The following is a 14,292-nucleotide window of genomic DNA, read 5'->3' on the forward strand; positions in this document are numbered from 1 at the left end:
GCTCCTCCAGAGAGAGAGAGTCTGCGGGACGTCCTGATTTCTGTGTGGTGATGATGATGATGATGTTCACTTGACGTACAGGGTTTCATGCGCTCGCCACCAATCATGATTGTGACTTGTACTTGTTTTCTAACAGTGTCGTAGTGAAGCGTTTTGTACTTTTTGTACGGTGAATTTGTTGTTGTTGTTTGTATTTATTAGACGTGGGTTTGTTGTTGTGCTGAGAGATTTCTGATACACTGAAACATGTCGACTGGTGTTTAAAGAGAAAACGGTCACACTTTACTGTAAGCTTTCATTAGTTAGTAAAAATAGTTATTAATAATTATACTCCTAAAATGCTGGGTTGTTGAAACTCACATTTGGGTCAAATGTAAAGTGTAATTTAACCCTTATGTCATGTTGGGGATGTTTTCATCCACTATGGGTGCTGTTGAGTGTTAGTTTGGCCACAGCCTCTGTATGTTTCAGCAATTGGAATGCTTTTTGGTGTCTAATCTTATTTTAACACATGTTTTGGGAAAACGCTTTGAAGTTTTTCAAAAACTCAACAATACACTCTGGGCAAACTGACTACCCTTTCGTTATGTTGGTGACCGTTATTGCCCCATTGACTTCCATTGTAACCACATTATTTTATTGCAATATATATGGCATCATGGCTTTGCAATCTCGATTGTTGTTGGTTTTCCCAGTTGGGAAGAGGTAAAATTAGAAACTCAACAATACACATTGCGCAAACTGACTACCCTTTCGTTATGTTGGTGACCGTTTTTGCCCCATTGACTTCCATTGTAACCACATTATTTTATTGCAAATATATATGGCATCATGGCTTTGCAATTTCGATTGTTGGTGGTTTTCCCAGTTGGGAAGAGATAAAATTAGAAACTCAATAATACACTCTGAGCAAACTGACTACCCTTTCGTTATGTTGGTGACTGTTTTTGCCCCATTGACTTCCATTGGAACCACATTATTTTATTGCAATATATATGGCATCATGGCTTTGCAATTTCGATTGTTGGTGGTTTTCCCAGTTGGGAAGAGATCAAATTAGAAACTCAATAATACACTCTGAGCAAACTGACTACCCTTTCGTTATGTTGGTGACTGTTTTTGCCCCATTGACTTCCATTGGAACCACATTATTTTATTGCAATATATATGGCATCATGGCTTTGCAATCTCGATTGATGTTGGTTTTCCCAGTTGGGAAGAGGTAAAATTAGAAACTCAACAATACACTCTGGGCAAACTGACTACCCTTTCGTTATGTTGGTGACTGTTTTTGCCCCATTGACATCCATTGGAACCACATTATTTTATTGCAAATTTATATGGCATCATGGCTTTGCAATTTCAATTGTTGGTGGTTTTCCCAGTTGGGAAGAGATAAATTAGAAACTCAACAATACACTCTGGGCAAACTGATTACCCTTTCGTTTTGTTGGTGACCGTTTTTGCCCCATTGACTTCCATTGTAACCACATTATTTTATTGCAAATATATATGGCATCATGGCTTTGCAATCTTGATTGTTGTTGGTTTTCCCAGTTGGGAAGAGGTAAAATTAGAAACTCAACAATACACTCTGGGCAAACTGACTACCCTTTCGTTATGTTGGTGACCGTTATTGCCCCATTGACTTCCATTGGAACCACATTATTTTATTGCAATATATATGGCATCATGGCTTTGCAATCTTGATTGTTGTTGGTGTTTCCAGTTGAGAAGAGGTAAAATTAGAAACTCAACAATACACTCTGGGCAAACTGACTACCCTTCCGATATGTTGGTGGCCGATTTTGCCCCAATGGCTTCCATTGTAACCACATTATTTTATTGCAATATATATATGGCATCATGGCTTGGCAATCTCGATTGTTGGTGGTTTTCCCAGTTGGGAAGAGGTAAAATTAGAAACTCAACAATACACTGCGCAAACTGACTACCCTTCCGATATGTTGGTGGCCGATTTTGCCCCAATGGCTTCCATTGTAACCACATTATTTTATTGCAAAGCCATGATGCCATATATATTTGCATTCTTGATTGTTGGTGATTTTCCCAATTGGGAAGAGGTAAAATTAGAATTTTTTTACTGTTAATCATGAGTTCCAGAGCAAAAAACATGGAGTTTTGTGTGTGTGTGTGCGTGAGAGTTTGGGAAAGATCTTTGCGCACTTATATTGATTAATCTCAACTACATGAAGTAAACAAAAACAGTGTATTTTCATACACACACTATAATTTGCTGTTATACTCCATATAAAAGCCAAAAACCTTTTTGCACAGGCCTGTCTAAAGGGTTTATGATGCCAAATGATGATCAACAGAACATTTTTACCTCTTCTCAACAGGGAAAACCACCAACAAACAAGAATGCGTGATTATATGGTGTCATGGCTTTGCAAACAAAAAAATGTGGTTGTAATGGAAGTCAATGGGGCAAAAACTGTTTATGAAAAGTAACTGTGGGAGAAATGAAATTGGTCTGATGCTGCACAAAGACTAACAATGCATCAAAGCCAATGTGGTTACTAATCTTTCACATGTCCAAGACTGTGATGAATGGTAAAAATATATAGTCTGCAATCACCTTTTATAATGAAAATAAATCATTTTTGTGATCCCCTAAATCAGTGACATCATGAGTTTGGCAATTAAAGACTCAAAATCCTCGATTGAAGCTGCGGTCACACTGGACTTTTCTCCTCATAGACTTCCATTCATACGCACGCAAATGGGTCAGACCGGAAACACAAGGTCGTGCGTCAAGTTTCGCAGGTCACTGCGGTGAAAAGTTCAAGCTTGGTGAACTCTGACCTGCGAAATCGCATCACTTGACTGCGTGAGACCGATCTAAACATGACCTCTCTGGACAGAAATTTAAAACAATCGGATTGGAGCAATCGCTCGCTTATTTTATTGTCTATTAATCTTGTTTAATCCCTCCCCTTTTCGTAGCGCCGCACGACAGAAGTTAGCATTATCAAACTCTAGTGTAACCGCAGCTTTAAACTTGAAAATATTTACTAATATTAATTAGGACTGAGCTTAATTAACAGATTTATGCAATACCCTTTTCAGTAGTTTAACACAATGGAAGGGTAGTAAACTTGAACACTACACAAGGGTTCAATCTAATTTGGAAATAAAAACATTGTCCATGTTTGACCCAACATTGGATTACAGCAACCCAACATTTTAGAGTATAGTAAACAACGAACAATACATTTATTACAGTTTTAATTCATCATTGAACAGTTGTTTTTAATTAATTGACGTTAACACTGTTACCTCAGATTTAAAGGGCACCTATTATGCAAAAATCACTTTTATAAGAGGTTTAAACATAGTTGTGTGGCAGCAGTCTGTGAATATAGCCAGCCTCTAATGGTTAAAATTGAATAATTGTATTTTTTTAATCACACATGATAAAAACAGTCTGCAGAAACACTTTGATTGACGTTCTCTCTTTGTACGTGTCATCAGAGGAAAGCCCCGCCCCTTAGTGACTATCTCTCCCTCATTAACATAAGATGATAGATGATAGTCTAGTTTTTTTAATCTGCCACTATGCTGACACATAGTCATTTGTAGCTCCGCCCTATTTTAAAAAATAGCACAATCTCTTTTGAATTTAAAGCGACAGTCACCAAAACAACACAATTAGGATCAAAGCCTTAAAGGGGCACTCTAAGAGATGTAAAACATTATATGTGGAGTATTTTGAGCTGAAACTTCCCGTCACACACTCTAGATCAGGCATGGGCAAACTTGATCCTCGAGGGCCGGTGTCCCTGCAGAGTTTTGCTCCAACACTAATCAAACACACCTGAACACCCTAATTAGTGTCTTTAAGATCACTAGAAAGCTACAAGCAGGTGTGTTTGATTAGGGTTGGAACAAAACTATGCGGGGACACCGGCCCTCCAGGATCGAGTTTGCCCATCCCTGCTCTAGGGACATCATCAGAGACGTATTTTACATTTTGTAAAAGGGGCATAATAGGTCTCCTTTAATTTACAGAGCATTAATGTGAACAAGCACAGATTTTGGATGCATCAGTACATGTTGAACTATGATTAATAATACTGTACAAGTATTGTTCATACTTAGTTCATGTTAGCATGGATAATACAGGGTTTCTTTTAAGGGACTTTGTAAGACCCTTTTAAAACCATTATGAATGGAATTTTAGACTTATACAGGGCTAAACACAAATAATTATTTCTAATAGCCCAGTTGGGCCAATAGCATTTTTTTTTTTGCTTTCCACAAAAAAAATAATGTAATTATTTATTAGAGACGTACTTTAATGTGTCAAAACAAGAAAACTCTAGTTGTATACACTATTTTCAACATATTTCTTTCTTTTTCTTTAAATGACAAGTTTAACATTGTTAAAAGTATATTTATTGTGGAGACAATTACATAAATAATCAAAAGAATATATATATATGTTGGTCCAAATTGATTGAGTATAACTTCTATTTTACCTAATGCATTTCTGATATAAAACCTTAAGTTTCATACCTATTTATAAATATTATGTCTACCTGCCCTTCTGTAAAGAGTTTTTATGTGAATGGAAGATAACTTAAGGGATATATTGCTCTGTTATTATTACGAGGAACTGTGTAATTGTTAAGTTTTCTTCCCCTGGTTTTATTAAGATGGATTGTTAGTGATGTCAGCCAGATTTAGTAGCTTTACTTAAGACCTGTTTAAAATTATTTAAGACACAACACAATATTTCAGTGAATTTAAGACTTTTTAAGGCCTAACATTATGTTTTTGAAATTTAAGACAGGTCACACTTTATTTTGCTGGTCCATTTGAGTATTAGTAGACTGTCTGCTTAATATCTGTTAATACAGACATTGACTATAAGAAACTCTGCAAGTACATGTCAACTTACACTAACTCTAACCCCAACCTAACAGTCTAGTTTTGCTCTATTAAGAATTAATTGGAGTGTGGATGCAATGTATCTTAAATTTAACAAACGGACCATCAAAATAAAGCGTAACTTTATGACTTTTTAAGACCCCACAGATACCCTGTGATAACTAGCATTAACTAATGGAAGCTTATTTGTACAGTGTGATCGAGTAAGTAGTCCGTGTGTTGTGCACAGTACGCTGTTTTTCTGTGTATGTATGCCCAAATGACCTTCTACATCTGCCAAAACGTACAGCAGAGCTCGGGACTGGATTGTATCCCACAATGCACCACGCTCAGCTCCATTGCCTACTGCGTGTAATGAAAGAGCCTGAATTACAGCCGCAGTTTTTAAACCCATCTTCCGCCACTCTTTATTTGTGTGGATTAATGAACGTTGTGACTTTTTTTATGAGTAATAAAATAAAGAGAGAATCTCACTGACTAAAGACAGTCTGAGGTGTTCGTTATTGATGTGTGGACTTCATATGCAACATGCCACTGCAATTTTGTGTGTAAAAGAAGTCTTATTACTTTTGTAGTTAGTTTTTTGTTGTTGTTTATATATTTATTTTATTAATTAATTTTTATTAATTTATTTTTTTTACATTTACTGTTTTATTTTATAAATATATTGTTTTTCAGATGGTCATTGGTTCTTAGTTGTGAAACAGCGGAACAGTGTAATACTTATTTTTGTATGTATATGATATTGTATCTGCACAAAATGTTAATAGATACATCTGGCGAAAAAAAAGTCTAATAGAGCAGTGTTCCCCAACTCTGTTCCTGGAGGCACACCAACAGTACATATTTTGGATATAGCGACGAGATGATCCCAAGGTTTCCATAATCCTGGACCAGGCCGTATCCTGAGCAGCTGCTGTGGTGGTCATGGAGGAGTGGAGAGTATGAGACTGTTCCTGTGACGCTCCAGGGACAGACGAGTCTTCGCTGAGGCCCAGCTTCCAGCCTCCGGTGCTTAGACTGCAGCTCCGCACAAGACGTTTGGCCAGTGGAGTAATGGTCGTACCCATCTGAGCCTGGTTCTCTTGAGGTTTTTTTTTTTTTTTCCTTCACTTTCGCCAATTGGTGAAGTTTTTTCCCTCTCCGCTGTCACCACTGGCTTGCATGGTTTGGGATCTGAGAGCTGCGCATCGTTGGATTTGCTCTTCAGTGTTTGGACTCTCAGTAGTGATTATTATAGCACACTGAACTGAGCTAAACTGAACTTAAACTTTAAAAACTGAAGTACACTTTGACACTATCTATACTGTAAAAGCGCTATACAAATAAAGGTGAATTGAATATCCCACCCCTTCATTTCAAAGTCTCTTCTAATGTTCCGATGAGTTGATTCAGATGTTTAATTAGGAGGAGGTTGAACATGTACTGTTGGTCTGTCTTCAGGAACAGGGTTGGGAAACACTCATAGACGTCCAAACATAGACCTCTTTGGCTAAAACAAAGCTAAATTTGGGCTGCCAGGGTATTAAGGAGGCCAAGAGAGCGTAACATGCTGCAATTTAGGAAAACACAGCAAATCAAGAAAAAATCTTCCAAGGGTTTGACAGCCGACGGATTCAGAAAACGTGCTGCAGATTATCACAATGCAAACTAATTAAGGAAACACATACAAACAGCACGAAACACAACAGAAATTTTTAAGGGGACACAAAAACATGACGGATGCAGCTGTTTAGATGGTTATTGAGGCTAATAATATACCAAAAGACAAGGGAATCGTGTAATCAGGATGTTAAAATAAACAAAAAAATAACAACAAAAAACTCTTTCTAAGATAACCTACACCTTTACAGAGCAATAGTCACGGCTTTACACTTAACAGTCATGCAGTCATCAGAATACGCCTTTGTTATTTGTGAATACATGCGCCCTCTAGTGGCAAACATTATATATATATATTTCCCTTAACGCTACAGAAATGATATTTGTATCTAAAAATGAGCATAACCTCACCTTTTCCTCCTAAAAAAATTTGCTAACACTTTAAAATAATAGCCCATTAGTTAATGTATTCACTAACACGAACAAACAATTAGTAACACGTTTTATGGTGTTTATTCATCTTTGTTAATGTTAACTTACAATGCATTAACTAATGTTAACAAGCACAACTTCTGATATTAATAATGCATTAATTCATGTTAAACTAAGATTAATAAGTGCTTTACAAAATTATTGATACTAAATGTTAATAAATGCATAAACCAATGGACCACTATTCTAAAGTATTATCAAATATTTAATTAAACTTCTTAAATTTGTAAAATAAAAACAAATCACAAAACATGGCAAACTGCATATTTTAAGGATATTATACAAAAAAAAAAATAATAATAATAATAATAATAATAATATTAATTTACGGATATTGTTTTTTGACATGAATACTAATCTGAAGGATCCAATGATCCCAGAGGCAGGAGTAATCATGAAAACACAACACACCAAATACATGGAAATATTTTATTTACAATATTTGCTTAAAAAAAAAAAAAAAAAAGTTTGACCAGTTGTTTACAACAGTGTTTCTCAACCACGTTTCTGGAGAACCACCAGCTCTGCACATTTTACATGTCTCCTTAACCAAACACACCCGAGTCAGATCATCAGCAGAGACTGAAAGACCAGTAACGGATGCGACAGGAGACATCCAAAACATGCAGTGTTAGTGGTCCTCCAGGAACGTGGTTGAGAAACACTGGCTTACAATATACTTCCCTGATCATCTGTAAAAGTATATAATTACAATACGTAATACAATTAAACCAATAGAGAAGCAGCAAATGATCAATCCCGTGTTCAAACACACACTGAAAATAAGATGATTCGTTGGATTTACTAAATTACTTTATGCAAGCGGTTGCAAACTATTGATTTAGGCTGAATTTAAACAAATTAAATATAATGATGTTAAACTTGATGTTTGTTTAAATTCTGAAATTGTTTACAGCTGCTTACATAAAAAAAAAAAACATTGTAAATCCAATGAATCAGTGCATTTCAGTTCAGCGATGCAGATGGAATCATCCATTTAATACAAGTCTCAGAAATTATTGATATAGAATTACTATTTTAAATCTTATTAAAACAAACCATCAAACAAACTCCACTTTCTGAAATGATTTTAAAAAATATGATGAAAAAGCTAGTTTTTTTCTCTCACTAGTATAAGGATTTGTTCACTTCCAACATGAAAATACACTGTAAAAAATGCAGAGTTCCACACAATTTATTTAGATTGGCCCAACACAAATGGATTAACAAATTAAAGTGGACTGAACTCAAAACAATGAAGTTGTCCCAATAAATCTCAAGAATTGCGTTGTGGAGGCTCATTTTACATAAGTAGCTTGAACAAGCAGTAAAATCATTCTTTAAGAGTCGTTTTAATCCAAAATGTTAATTTCTCTCCTCTTTTAGTCAAAAAAAGACTGTTTTGATGGAAAAGATGCAAGATTTTTCCTCAATCCCTTTACAGACATCATAACCGCCTGACCTTTCGTCCATGGGTTCTCTTTAAACCAAACAATCTGTATACTTTCATTCTGGAAGTGAACTACTCCTTAACATTAGCGTGTACTTGCGTGTCCCCAGAAGCGAGATGCGACGTAAAAGCACACACAGTGCGAGCGGTCAGACGAGCAGTCTCTCGATGGCCATCTGCACACTCTGGATCTGCGGTTTGAGCTGCGAGCCCTCTTTAATAGTGACAGAGGTGGCGATGACGGGCCGCGAGACCCCGCACGCACGACCCAGCGCCTGCTTGGAGCGCACAAACACATACGGGACGTTCTTGTCCTCGCACAGCAGCGGCAGATGGAGGATGATCTCCAGCGGCTCTGCGTCGGCCGCCATCACAATGAACTCCGAGATTCCCCGGTTCAGGGTTTTAGTGGCTGAAACAGACAAGAACAAACATGTAGCGGCGTCGACGATCTGTAATGTAAATAAAAGACTTTTCTTAAAAGGGAACCCTTGGTATCAATACTTGTGTGTTTTAAAGTAAATGTAAATGATGTCTCTTTGTATAATAATACAAATACTATAAAACCAGCAATCAGCAAGTTAATTTTAATAATTATAATGAAATAAAATACTTATCTATATTAGTCCTAATATGGTACAAAGTAAGGCCCTATGTAGCCCTATTCTATTTGACACCAAAAGATGTCCTGCTATTGTCACAAGCCGAAAAATCCAGATTTGTTACTGTTTAGACCAGTGGTCACCAAACTTGTTCCTGGAGGGCCGGTGTCCTGCAGATTTTAGCTCCAACCCTAATCAAACACACCTGAACAAGCTAATCAAGGTCTTACTAGGTGTACTTGAAACATCCAGGCAGGTGTGTTGAGGCAAGTTGGAGCTAAACCCTGCAGGGACACCGGCCCTCCAGGACCGAGATTGGTGACCCATGGTTTAGACCATTTTTTTTCCAAGTGTTGAGTCTTGAAGTACCTTCGTTGGCCCCTTTCCTCAGCTGTTTGTAATTGGCCGCCTGCTGCACCAGATCCAGGATGGTTTTGCTGAGGGTGGCATCAGCCAGAGGGTACGCTTTAGGGTTGACGTCAGATTCAGCCTGAGGAGAACAGCACTTGCTCAGTCATGGTGAACATATCACATGGACACCTTTGAGGGCTGTACCATAACGCCAGATTTTTTTACCCGGCTTTCAAATTAGTTTGCAGTAATTCTGGGTTTTCAGTACCTTAACTTTACTCAGTCACCATGGTAACTTGTTACACTGCTAACCTGCTTAGAGACTGCGTTCGAAATCGCCTGCTACTCAGTAGGTACTGCATTTGAATTTAAAAATATACTCGGTCGTTAGAAAAGTACGTTCTATATAGTATGAATGGAACTCTGATGTACTACATCCGCCATTTTGTTATGATCAAGTGACCTACTTGGATTAGTTGCGTCGCTTCACTCTAAAAGCTTAGAATGACCAAGAGGCGACACTCAATAGAATGTTCCATTGCAACAGCAAGCGCCCAGCAACAGCCCCGGATTCCGCCATTTTGTAGTGAAAGCGATCGGCCGTCCAGTGGATCTTATTGCGGTCACAATGGCAAGCAGCTGCTTTGTTTTTTATTTATTTATTTATTTAAAAAGCGCATTAAAGCTGAGATACAACCTGAAAGACGACAATACAACACTTACTATCACAATCATCAGCACTTTTAATTGTTTATTTTACAGACTTATAATATGCTTTTGTTCTATTGGAGTATATATTCCAAAATGGCCGCCACACCATCTAGTGGCTGTTTCCCAAATCGCACTTGAGTGTCGCCTCTTGGTGATTCTATGCCCTTTGCTTTACTCCCATTCATGAATTCTCTCGCGGGGCATCATGGGATAGCACTGCGTGCATGGAATGCGCACTTCAAAATCTCACCAGAAGTAGTAGGTCATTCGGGTTCTTCTCGCATACTGACTTTCGAATTCTATGAATTCGGACTAACTACTCAGCTCGCATACTGATTTTAGCGTACTATTTAGTATGGAAGTGTGCGATTTCGGACACTGCCTTAGAGATTTTTAAACCTGTGACTGGCTGTTTGCTGCTGATGTCTTCAGTCAAATTTATATTTCTGCATCAAATGCACGCCTATGCTCTGGCGCAGCCTTCATGCGGTCTCATAGGCCTTGCCATCGCAATGCCTAGCGCAAGCTCTGTGATTGGTCAGCTTGGTAGCAGTGAAGAGTGTGGGTGGTGCTGAGAGCCGCGAGCCCGGTGGAGCAGTGTTGCCAGACGTACGATAATTATCGTATTTGTACAATACATTCGACCTCTGTACGATCAATAATGAGAAAAATCCTATAATGTACGATAATTTCAGAATTTAAAAATAATTTCATTGTAATCTTCAGGCTTCTTATTGGTCTGGCTGCATCTTTTCTGTACTCACTGTGAGGAGAAGGTGGAGTTAGGCATGTTTTCTATCTCATCTTATGTTACCTCTTCTCAGCCAATCAACGTGGAGTGCCTCTCTCCAACTTAACACTCCTGCTGCGCGTGCCCATGGTTAGGTGAGTAGATTTCAGTTTGATGTCGATATTTTAAGCAATAATGTTAATACAATTAGTGCTATAAAGGAAAGTGAGAAGAACAGGGGAGTTTTCCCTTGATGTTCTCGTTTTCCCCCATTCAAATGCATCATGTGAACGGGTTTTTTTCCCTAAAGTTAATCAAATCAAAACATGCACACCTCAGAGTATGTTAAAAATTTGCAATCCATGATGGAATCCAATTTGTACAGCAAAATGAATCCATTAACATCTGGCAACATGCAACATTCAATGACAGCAACTCAGAGGTGGAGTTTGAACCTTCCCACTAAGGTATGCCTAGTTTTTTTTTACATATTGTGGTAATTTGCATGTTGTGTCAAAGTGCTACGTGTCTAGATAATAGCTGTATACTCTCCGTTTGACTCGTGTATGATAATTTTCCTCCAAATACGATACTTTGACATTTCCATGTATGAAATCCAAACGTTCACATTCTTAAATCACCTGTTTCTAAACGGTCTGTCTCTAAAAGTGAGTGGGACATATCCTCCCGTTCCCCTTGGTTGCTATAGAGGTAAAGTTGGTTTTATATTTGCACATTTGTTCATTTAGCAGTCTCTATATTGTATACCACGTTACTTTGAATATTCGATCGCAATTAGCATAGAAGTTTGACTTCTAAACAACATTAACACTGTCTAATTAACTGTGAACCATGTTGTACTTTCATAGTCATTTGCTGCTAATATGATTTTTTTTTTTCCAATTTAGAATTTGCAAATACTTGAATACAAATATTTGAATACTTTTCTGAAATTATATTATTAAGGAGAACGTCTGAACATCCAAATATAAAACCAACTTTACCTCTATCTGGTTGCTACGCCCCAGACTAAAAGGTAATTTTTTTTATTCGAGGGGTATTGATATCAGACCAAATGGATGCCTAAAGCAGTGTTTCCCAACCCTGTTCCTGAAGGCACACCAACAGTACATCTTTTGGATGTCTCCCTTATCTGAACCATTCATTTCAAGTTTTCAAGTCTCTTTTAATGTTCTGATGATTTGATTCAGGTGTGTTTGAATAGGGAGAGATTGAAAATGTGTACTGTTGGTGTGCCTTCAGGAACAGCATTGGGAAACACTGGTCTAAAGAACTTTAGTCTGCATAGACGTCAATATAATAGACATCAACATTTTTCTAAATATCTTCTTTTGTGTTCAACAGAAACAGTAAGTCCATACATGCTGAGAAAGCCGAGAAAATGTACACCTTTCATAATAAAAAATTAACAACTCCTTAAATTAGTTTTAAAGGAGTAAATTGCGTTTAAATTTTGGGTAACATCCTTAATTGTAATAATGTTGTTATGAAAACTAAGTCTGATTGGCTCAGAAAGATAAATAGCTTGCATAATTACGTAATTAGCATGTACATTGTAGATCTATACTCAAAACACGTGTATCTCTATTAATATCATTTGACTTTACATAAAGTAATGGATTGAGCTGAACCCTTTGCTAGACTATCCTTAAAAAATGAATAAAATAAATCAATAATTTGTGTATTATTGAGAAACTATGAGCGTAACAGAAAACAGCAGCACGTGTTGAGAGGAAACACACACCACAGTCTATCAGAACGCAGACCAAGACACAACTATTCATCTAAAACTCTTATAATGCGTATGTATTTACCATTTCTGCGAGCTGTGGTTCAGATAAGTTATGAGTGTGGTAAACCGGTCCTCTCGGCGTGTGCTTCACGGAGGACGAACAGACCGCGGCGGGTTTAAAACTATCTCAGGACGCGATGTGTTCACTGAACGTTTAATGCGCGCGTGTGTGTGTGCTCTGAAAGACGGCGCTCAGTTTTGACGTCAGTAAAATGAGACAGCTGATGTGGGGGGAAAACGATAAGTCTAAATGGATACAGCTGCAGATATGTACGTCATATTTTTTTTGACACTGTACAACAATGATTAATATATATACATTGCTATGATGTTTTGGTTAAGGGATGGGAAAGGATTAGTCGTTATTAAATGTAATTAATGGGTAAATTAATAAATGTTATAAATAATGATCGTTAACTTCCGTTCGCAACTGTATCCCTTCTAGCAAGAACAGGGGGTTTAAAGGAATAGTTCGCCCCAAAAATGAAAAAATTGTCATACTTTACTCACCTTTTACTTGTTTGAAATCTTTAGTTTCTTTCTTCTGTTAAACACTAAAGGAGATATTTGAAGAAAGCTGGAAAATGTACATCTATAGTATTTGTTTTTCCTACTATGAAAGTCAATGGTTACAGGTTTTCAGCTTTCTTCAGAAGATCTTTTTTCGTGTTGAACTGAATAAAGAAACTAGTATATTAGTTCATGTTTTTTCTTTAAAAAACGCTAAAACAAAAAATGAAAAATTTCGCTATCTATAATCCCTAATAAGTCCTGTATAGTGGTCCCACAACATTCTGTCACTCGATTACACTGGAAAACCCCGTGAGAAACGTTTACTGGCTGGGAATGAGCTTTTTACAGTGTCTGCTATAACGTTATGTTGTTTTGGTGTGTTTACATAGATAAGTATGTTTGTTTGTTCCCAGACAAGGGCCAAACATGGACCATATCTGGGCCAAATCTCACTCAAGTTAATAACCCATAACTGAGCCTGAACTGGGCCAGATATGTTGAAGTGTCACGACTGCAATGAAATTGATAAACCCATGAAGCACTGCTCTTTAGGCGTGCTATGGGCGTGCTTTTTCTCAAAGAGACCTGATTGATAGACTTTTTTCTTTATTTTAAAATATTAAAAATTTATTTTAAACGTGGGTCAAGATAGGCCAAACTTACATGGCCCACATTATTAACATCTTGCCCAAGTATTGTGCCACCTTAAAGATGGTGACACCTCTGCCAAACGAGGGCCATGTTTGGCCCATATGCTGTATGCCAGTGCCGATGATGCCAGTCACGACACTGTATGCCAGTGGCGTGATTTCTTGAAGATATATACAAAAAAAAAAATAACACAACTGGAATAACTACAGTATTCGCTAACATGTCATGACGTGTGCAGGCAGGGGCGTAGCGGACATTTTAAAAGGGGGGGGGGGGGGGGGGCTGTATGAGATCATATGTTCATATAATTATTAATCACCTGTTTCTAAATGGTCTGTCTCTAAAAGTGAGGGGGACAGACCCCCCCATCCCCCCCGGTTGCTACGCCCCTGTGCAGGTGTTGTAGTGGTGTCCCATTTCTTAGGGGTAAATTTTAAAGCCCTTACCCTTCACAATCGGC

General features: G+C 37.6%; 2 protein-coding genes across 2 annotated transcripts in view; one reads left to right on the plus strand and one right to left on the minus strand.

Annotated features, from left to right (window-relative positions):
* The window catches only part of si:ch211-256e16.3 (kelch-like protein 20), a 33,564-nt gene extending 28,165 nt beyond the window's left edge, over nucleotides 1-5,399 (plus strand). Inside the window, exon 11 of the mRNA XM_056454301.1 lies at nucleotides 1-5,399. This exon is cut by the window's left edge and continues 293 nt beyond it. The gene's annotated coding sequence lies outside the window, so the exon portion shown is untranslated.
* A 2,027-nt stretch (nucleotides 5,400-7,426) lies between these two features.
* On the minus strand, nucleotides 7,427-12,851 carry snu13a (SNU13 homolog, small nuclear ribonucleoprotein a (U4/U6.U5)). Its single transcript, XM_056452476.1, has 3 exons — nucleotides 12,691-12,851; nucleotides 9,433-9,553; nucleotides 7,427-8,873 (listed from the first exon to the last, which is right to left on the minus strand). The coding sequence occupies exons 1-3, from the start codon at nucleotides 12,691-12,693 to the stop codon at nucleotides 8,611-8,613; spliced, it is 387 nt and encodes a 128-aa protein (XP_056308451.1). The 5' UTR covers nucleotides 12,694-12,851; the 3' UTR covers nucleotides 7,427-8,610.
* Nucleotides 12,852-14,292: the final 1,441 nt, after the last annotated feature.

This window comes from Danio aesculapii, chromosome 3, assembly GCF_903798145.1.
Source record: "Danio aesculapii chromosome 3, fDanAes4.1, whole genome shotgun sequence".
Lineage (NCBI taxonomy): Eukaryota > Metazoa > Chordata > Actinopteri > Cypriniformes > Danionidae > Danio > Danio aesculapii.

Bases quoted from the DNA above. Each gene is read 5' to 3' on its own strand.
- snu13a (XM_056452476.1), bottom strand. The intron at 8,874-9,432 runs GTACTTCAAGAC...TGTCTGTTTCAG, and splicing joins GAGGAAAGGGGCCAACGAAG to CCACTAAAACCCTGAACCGG.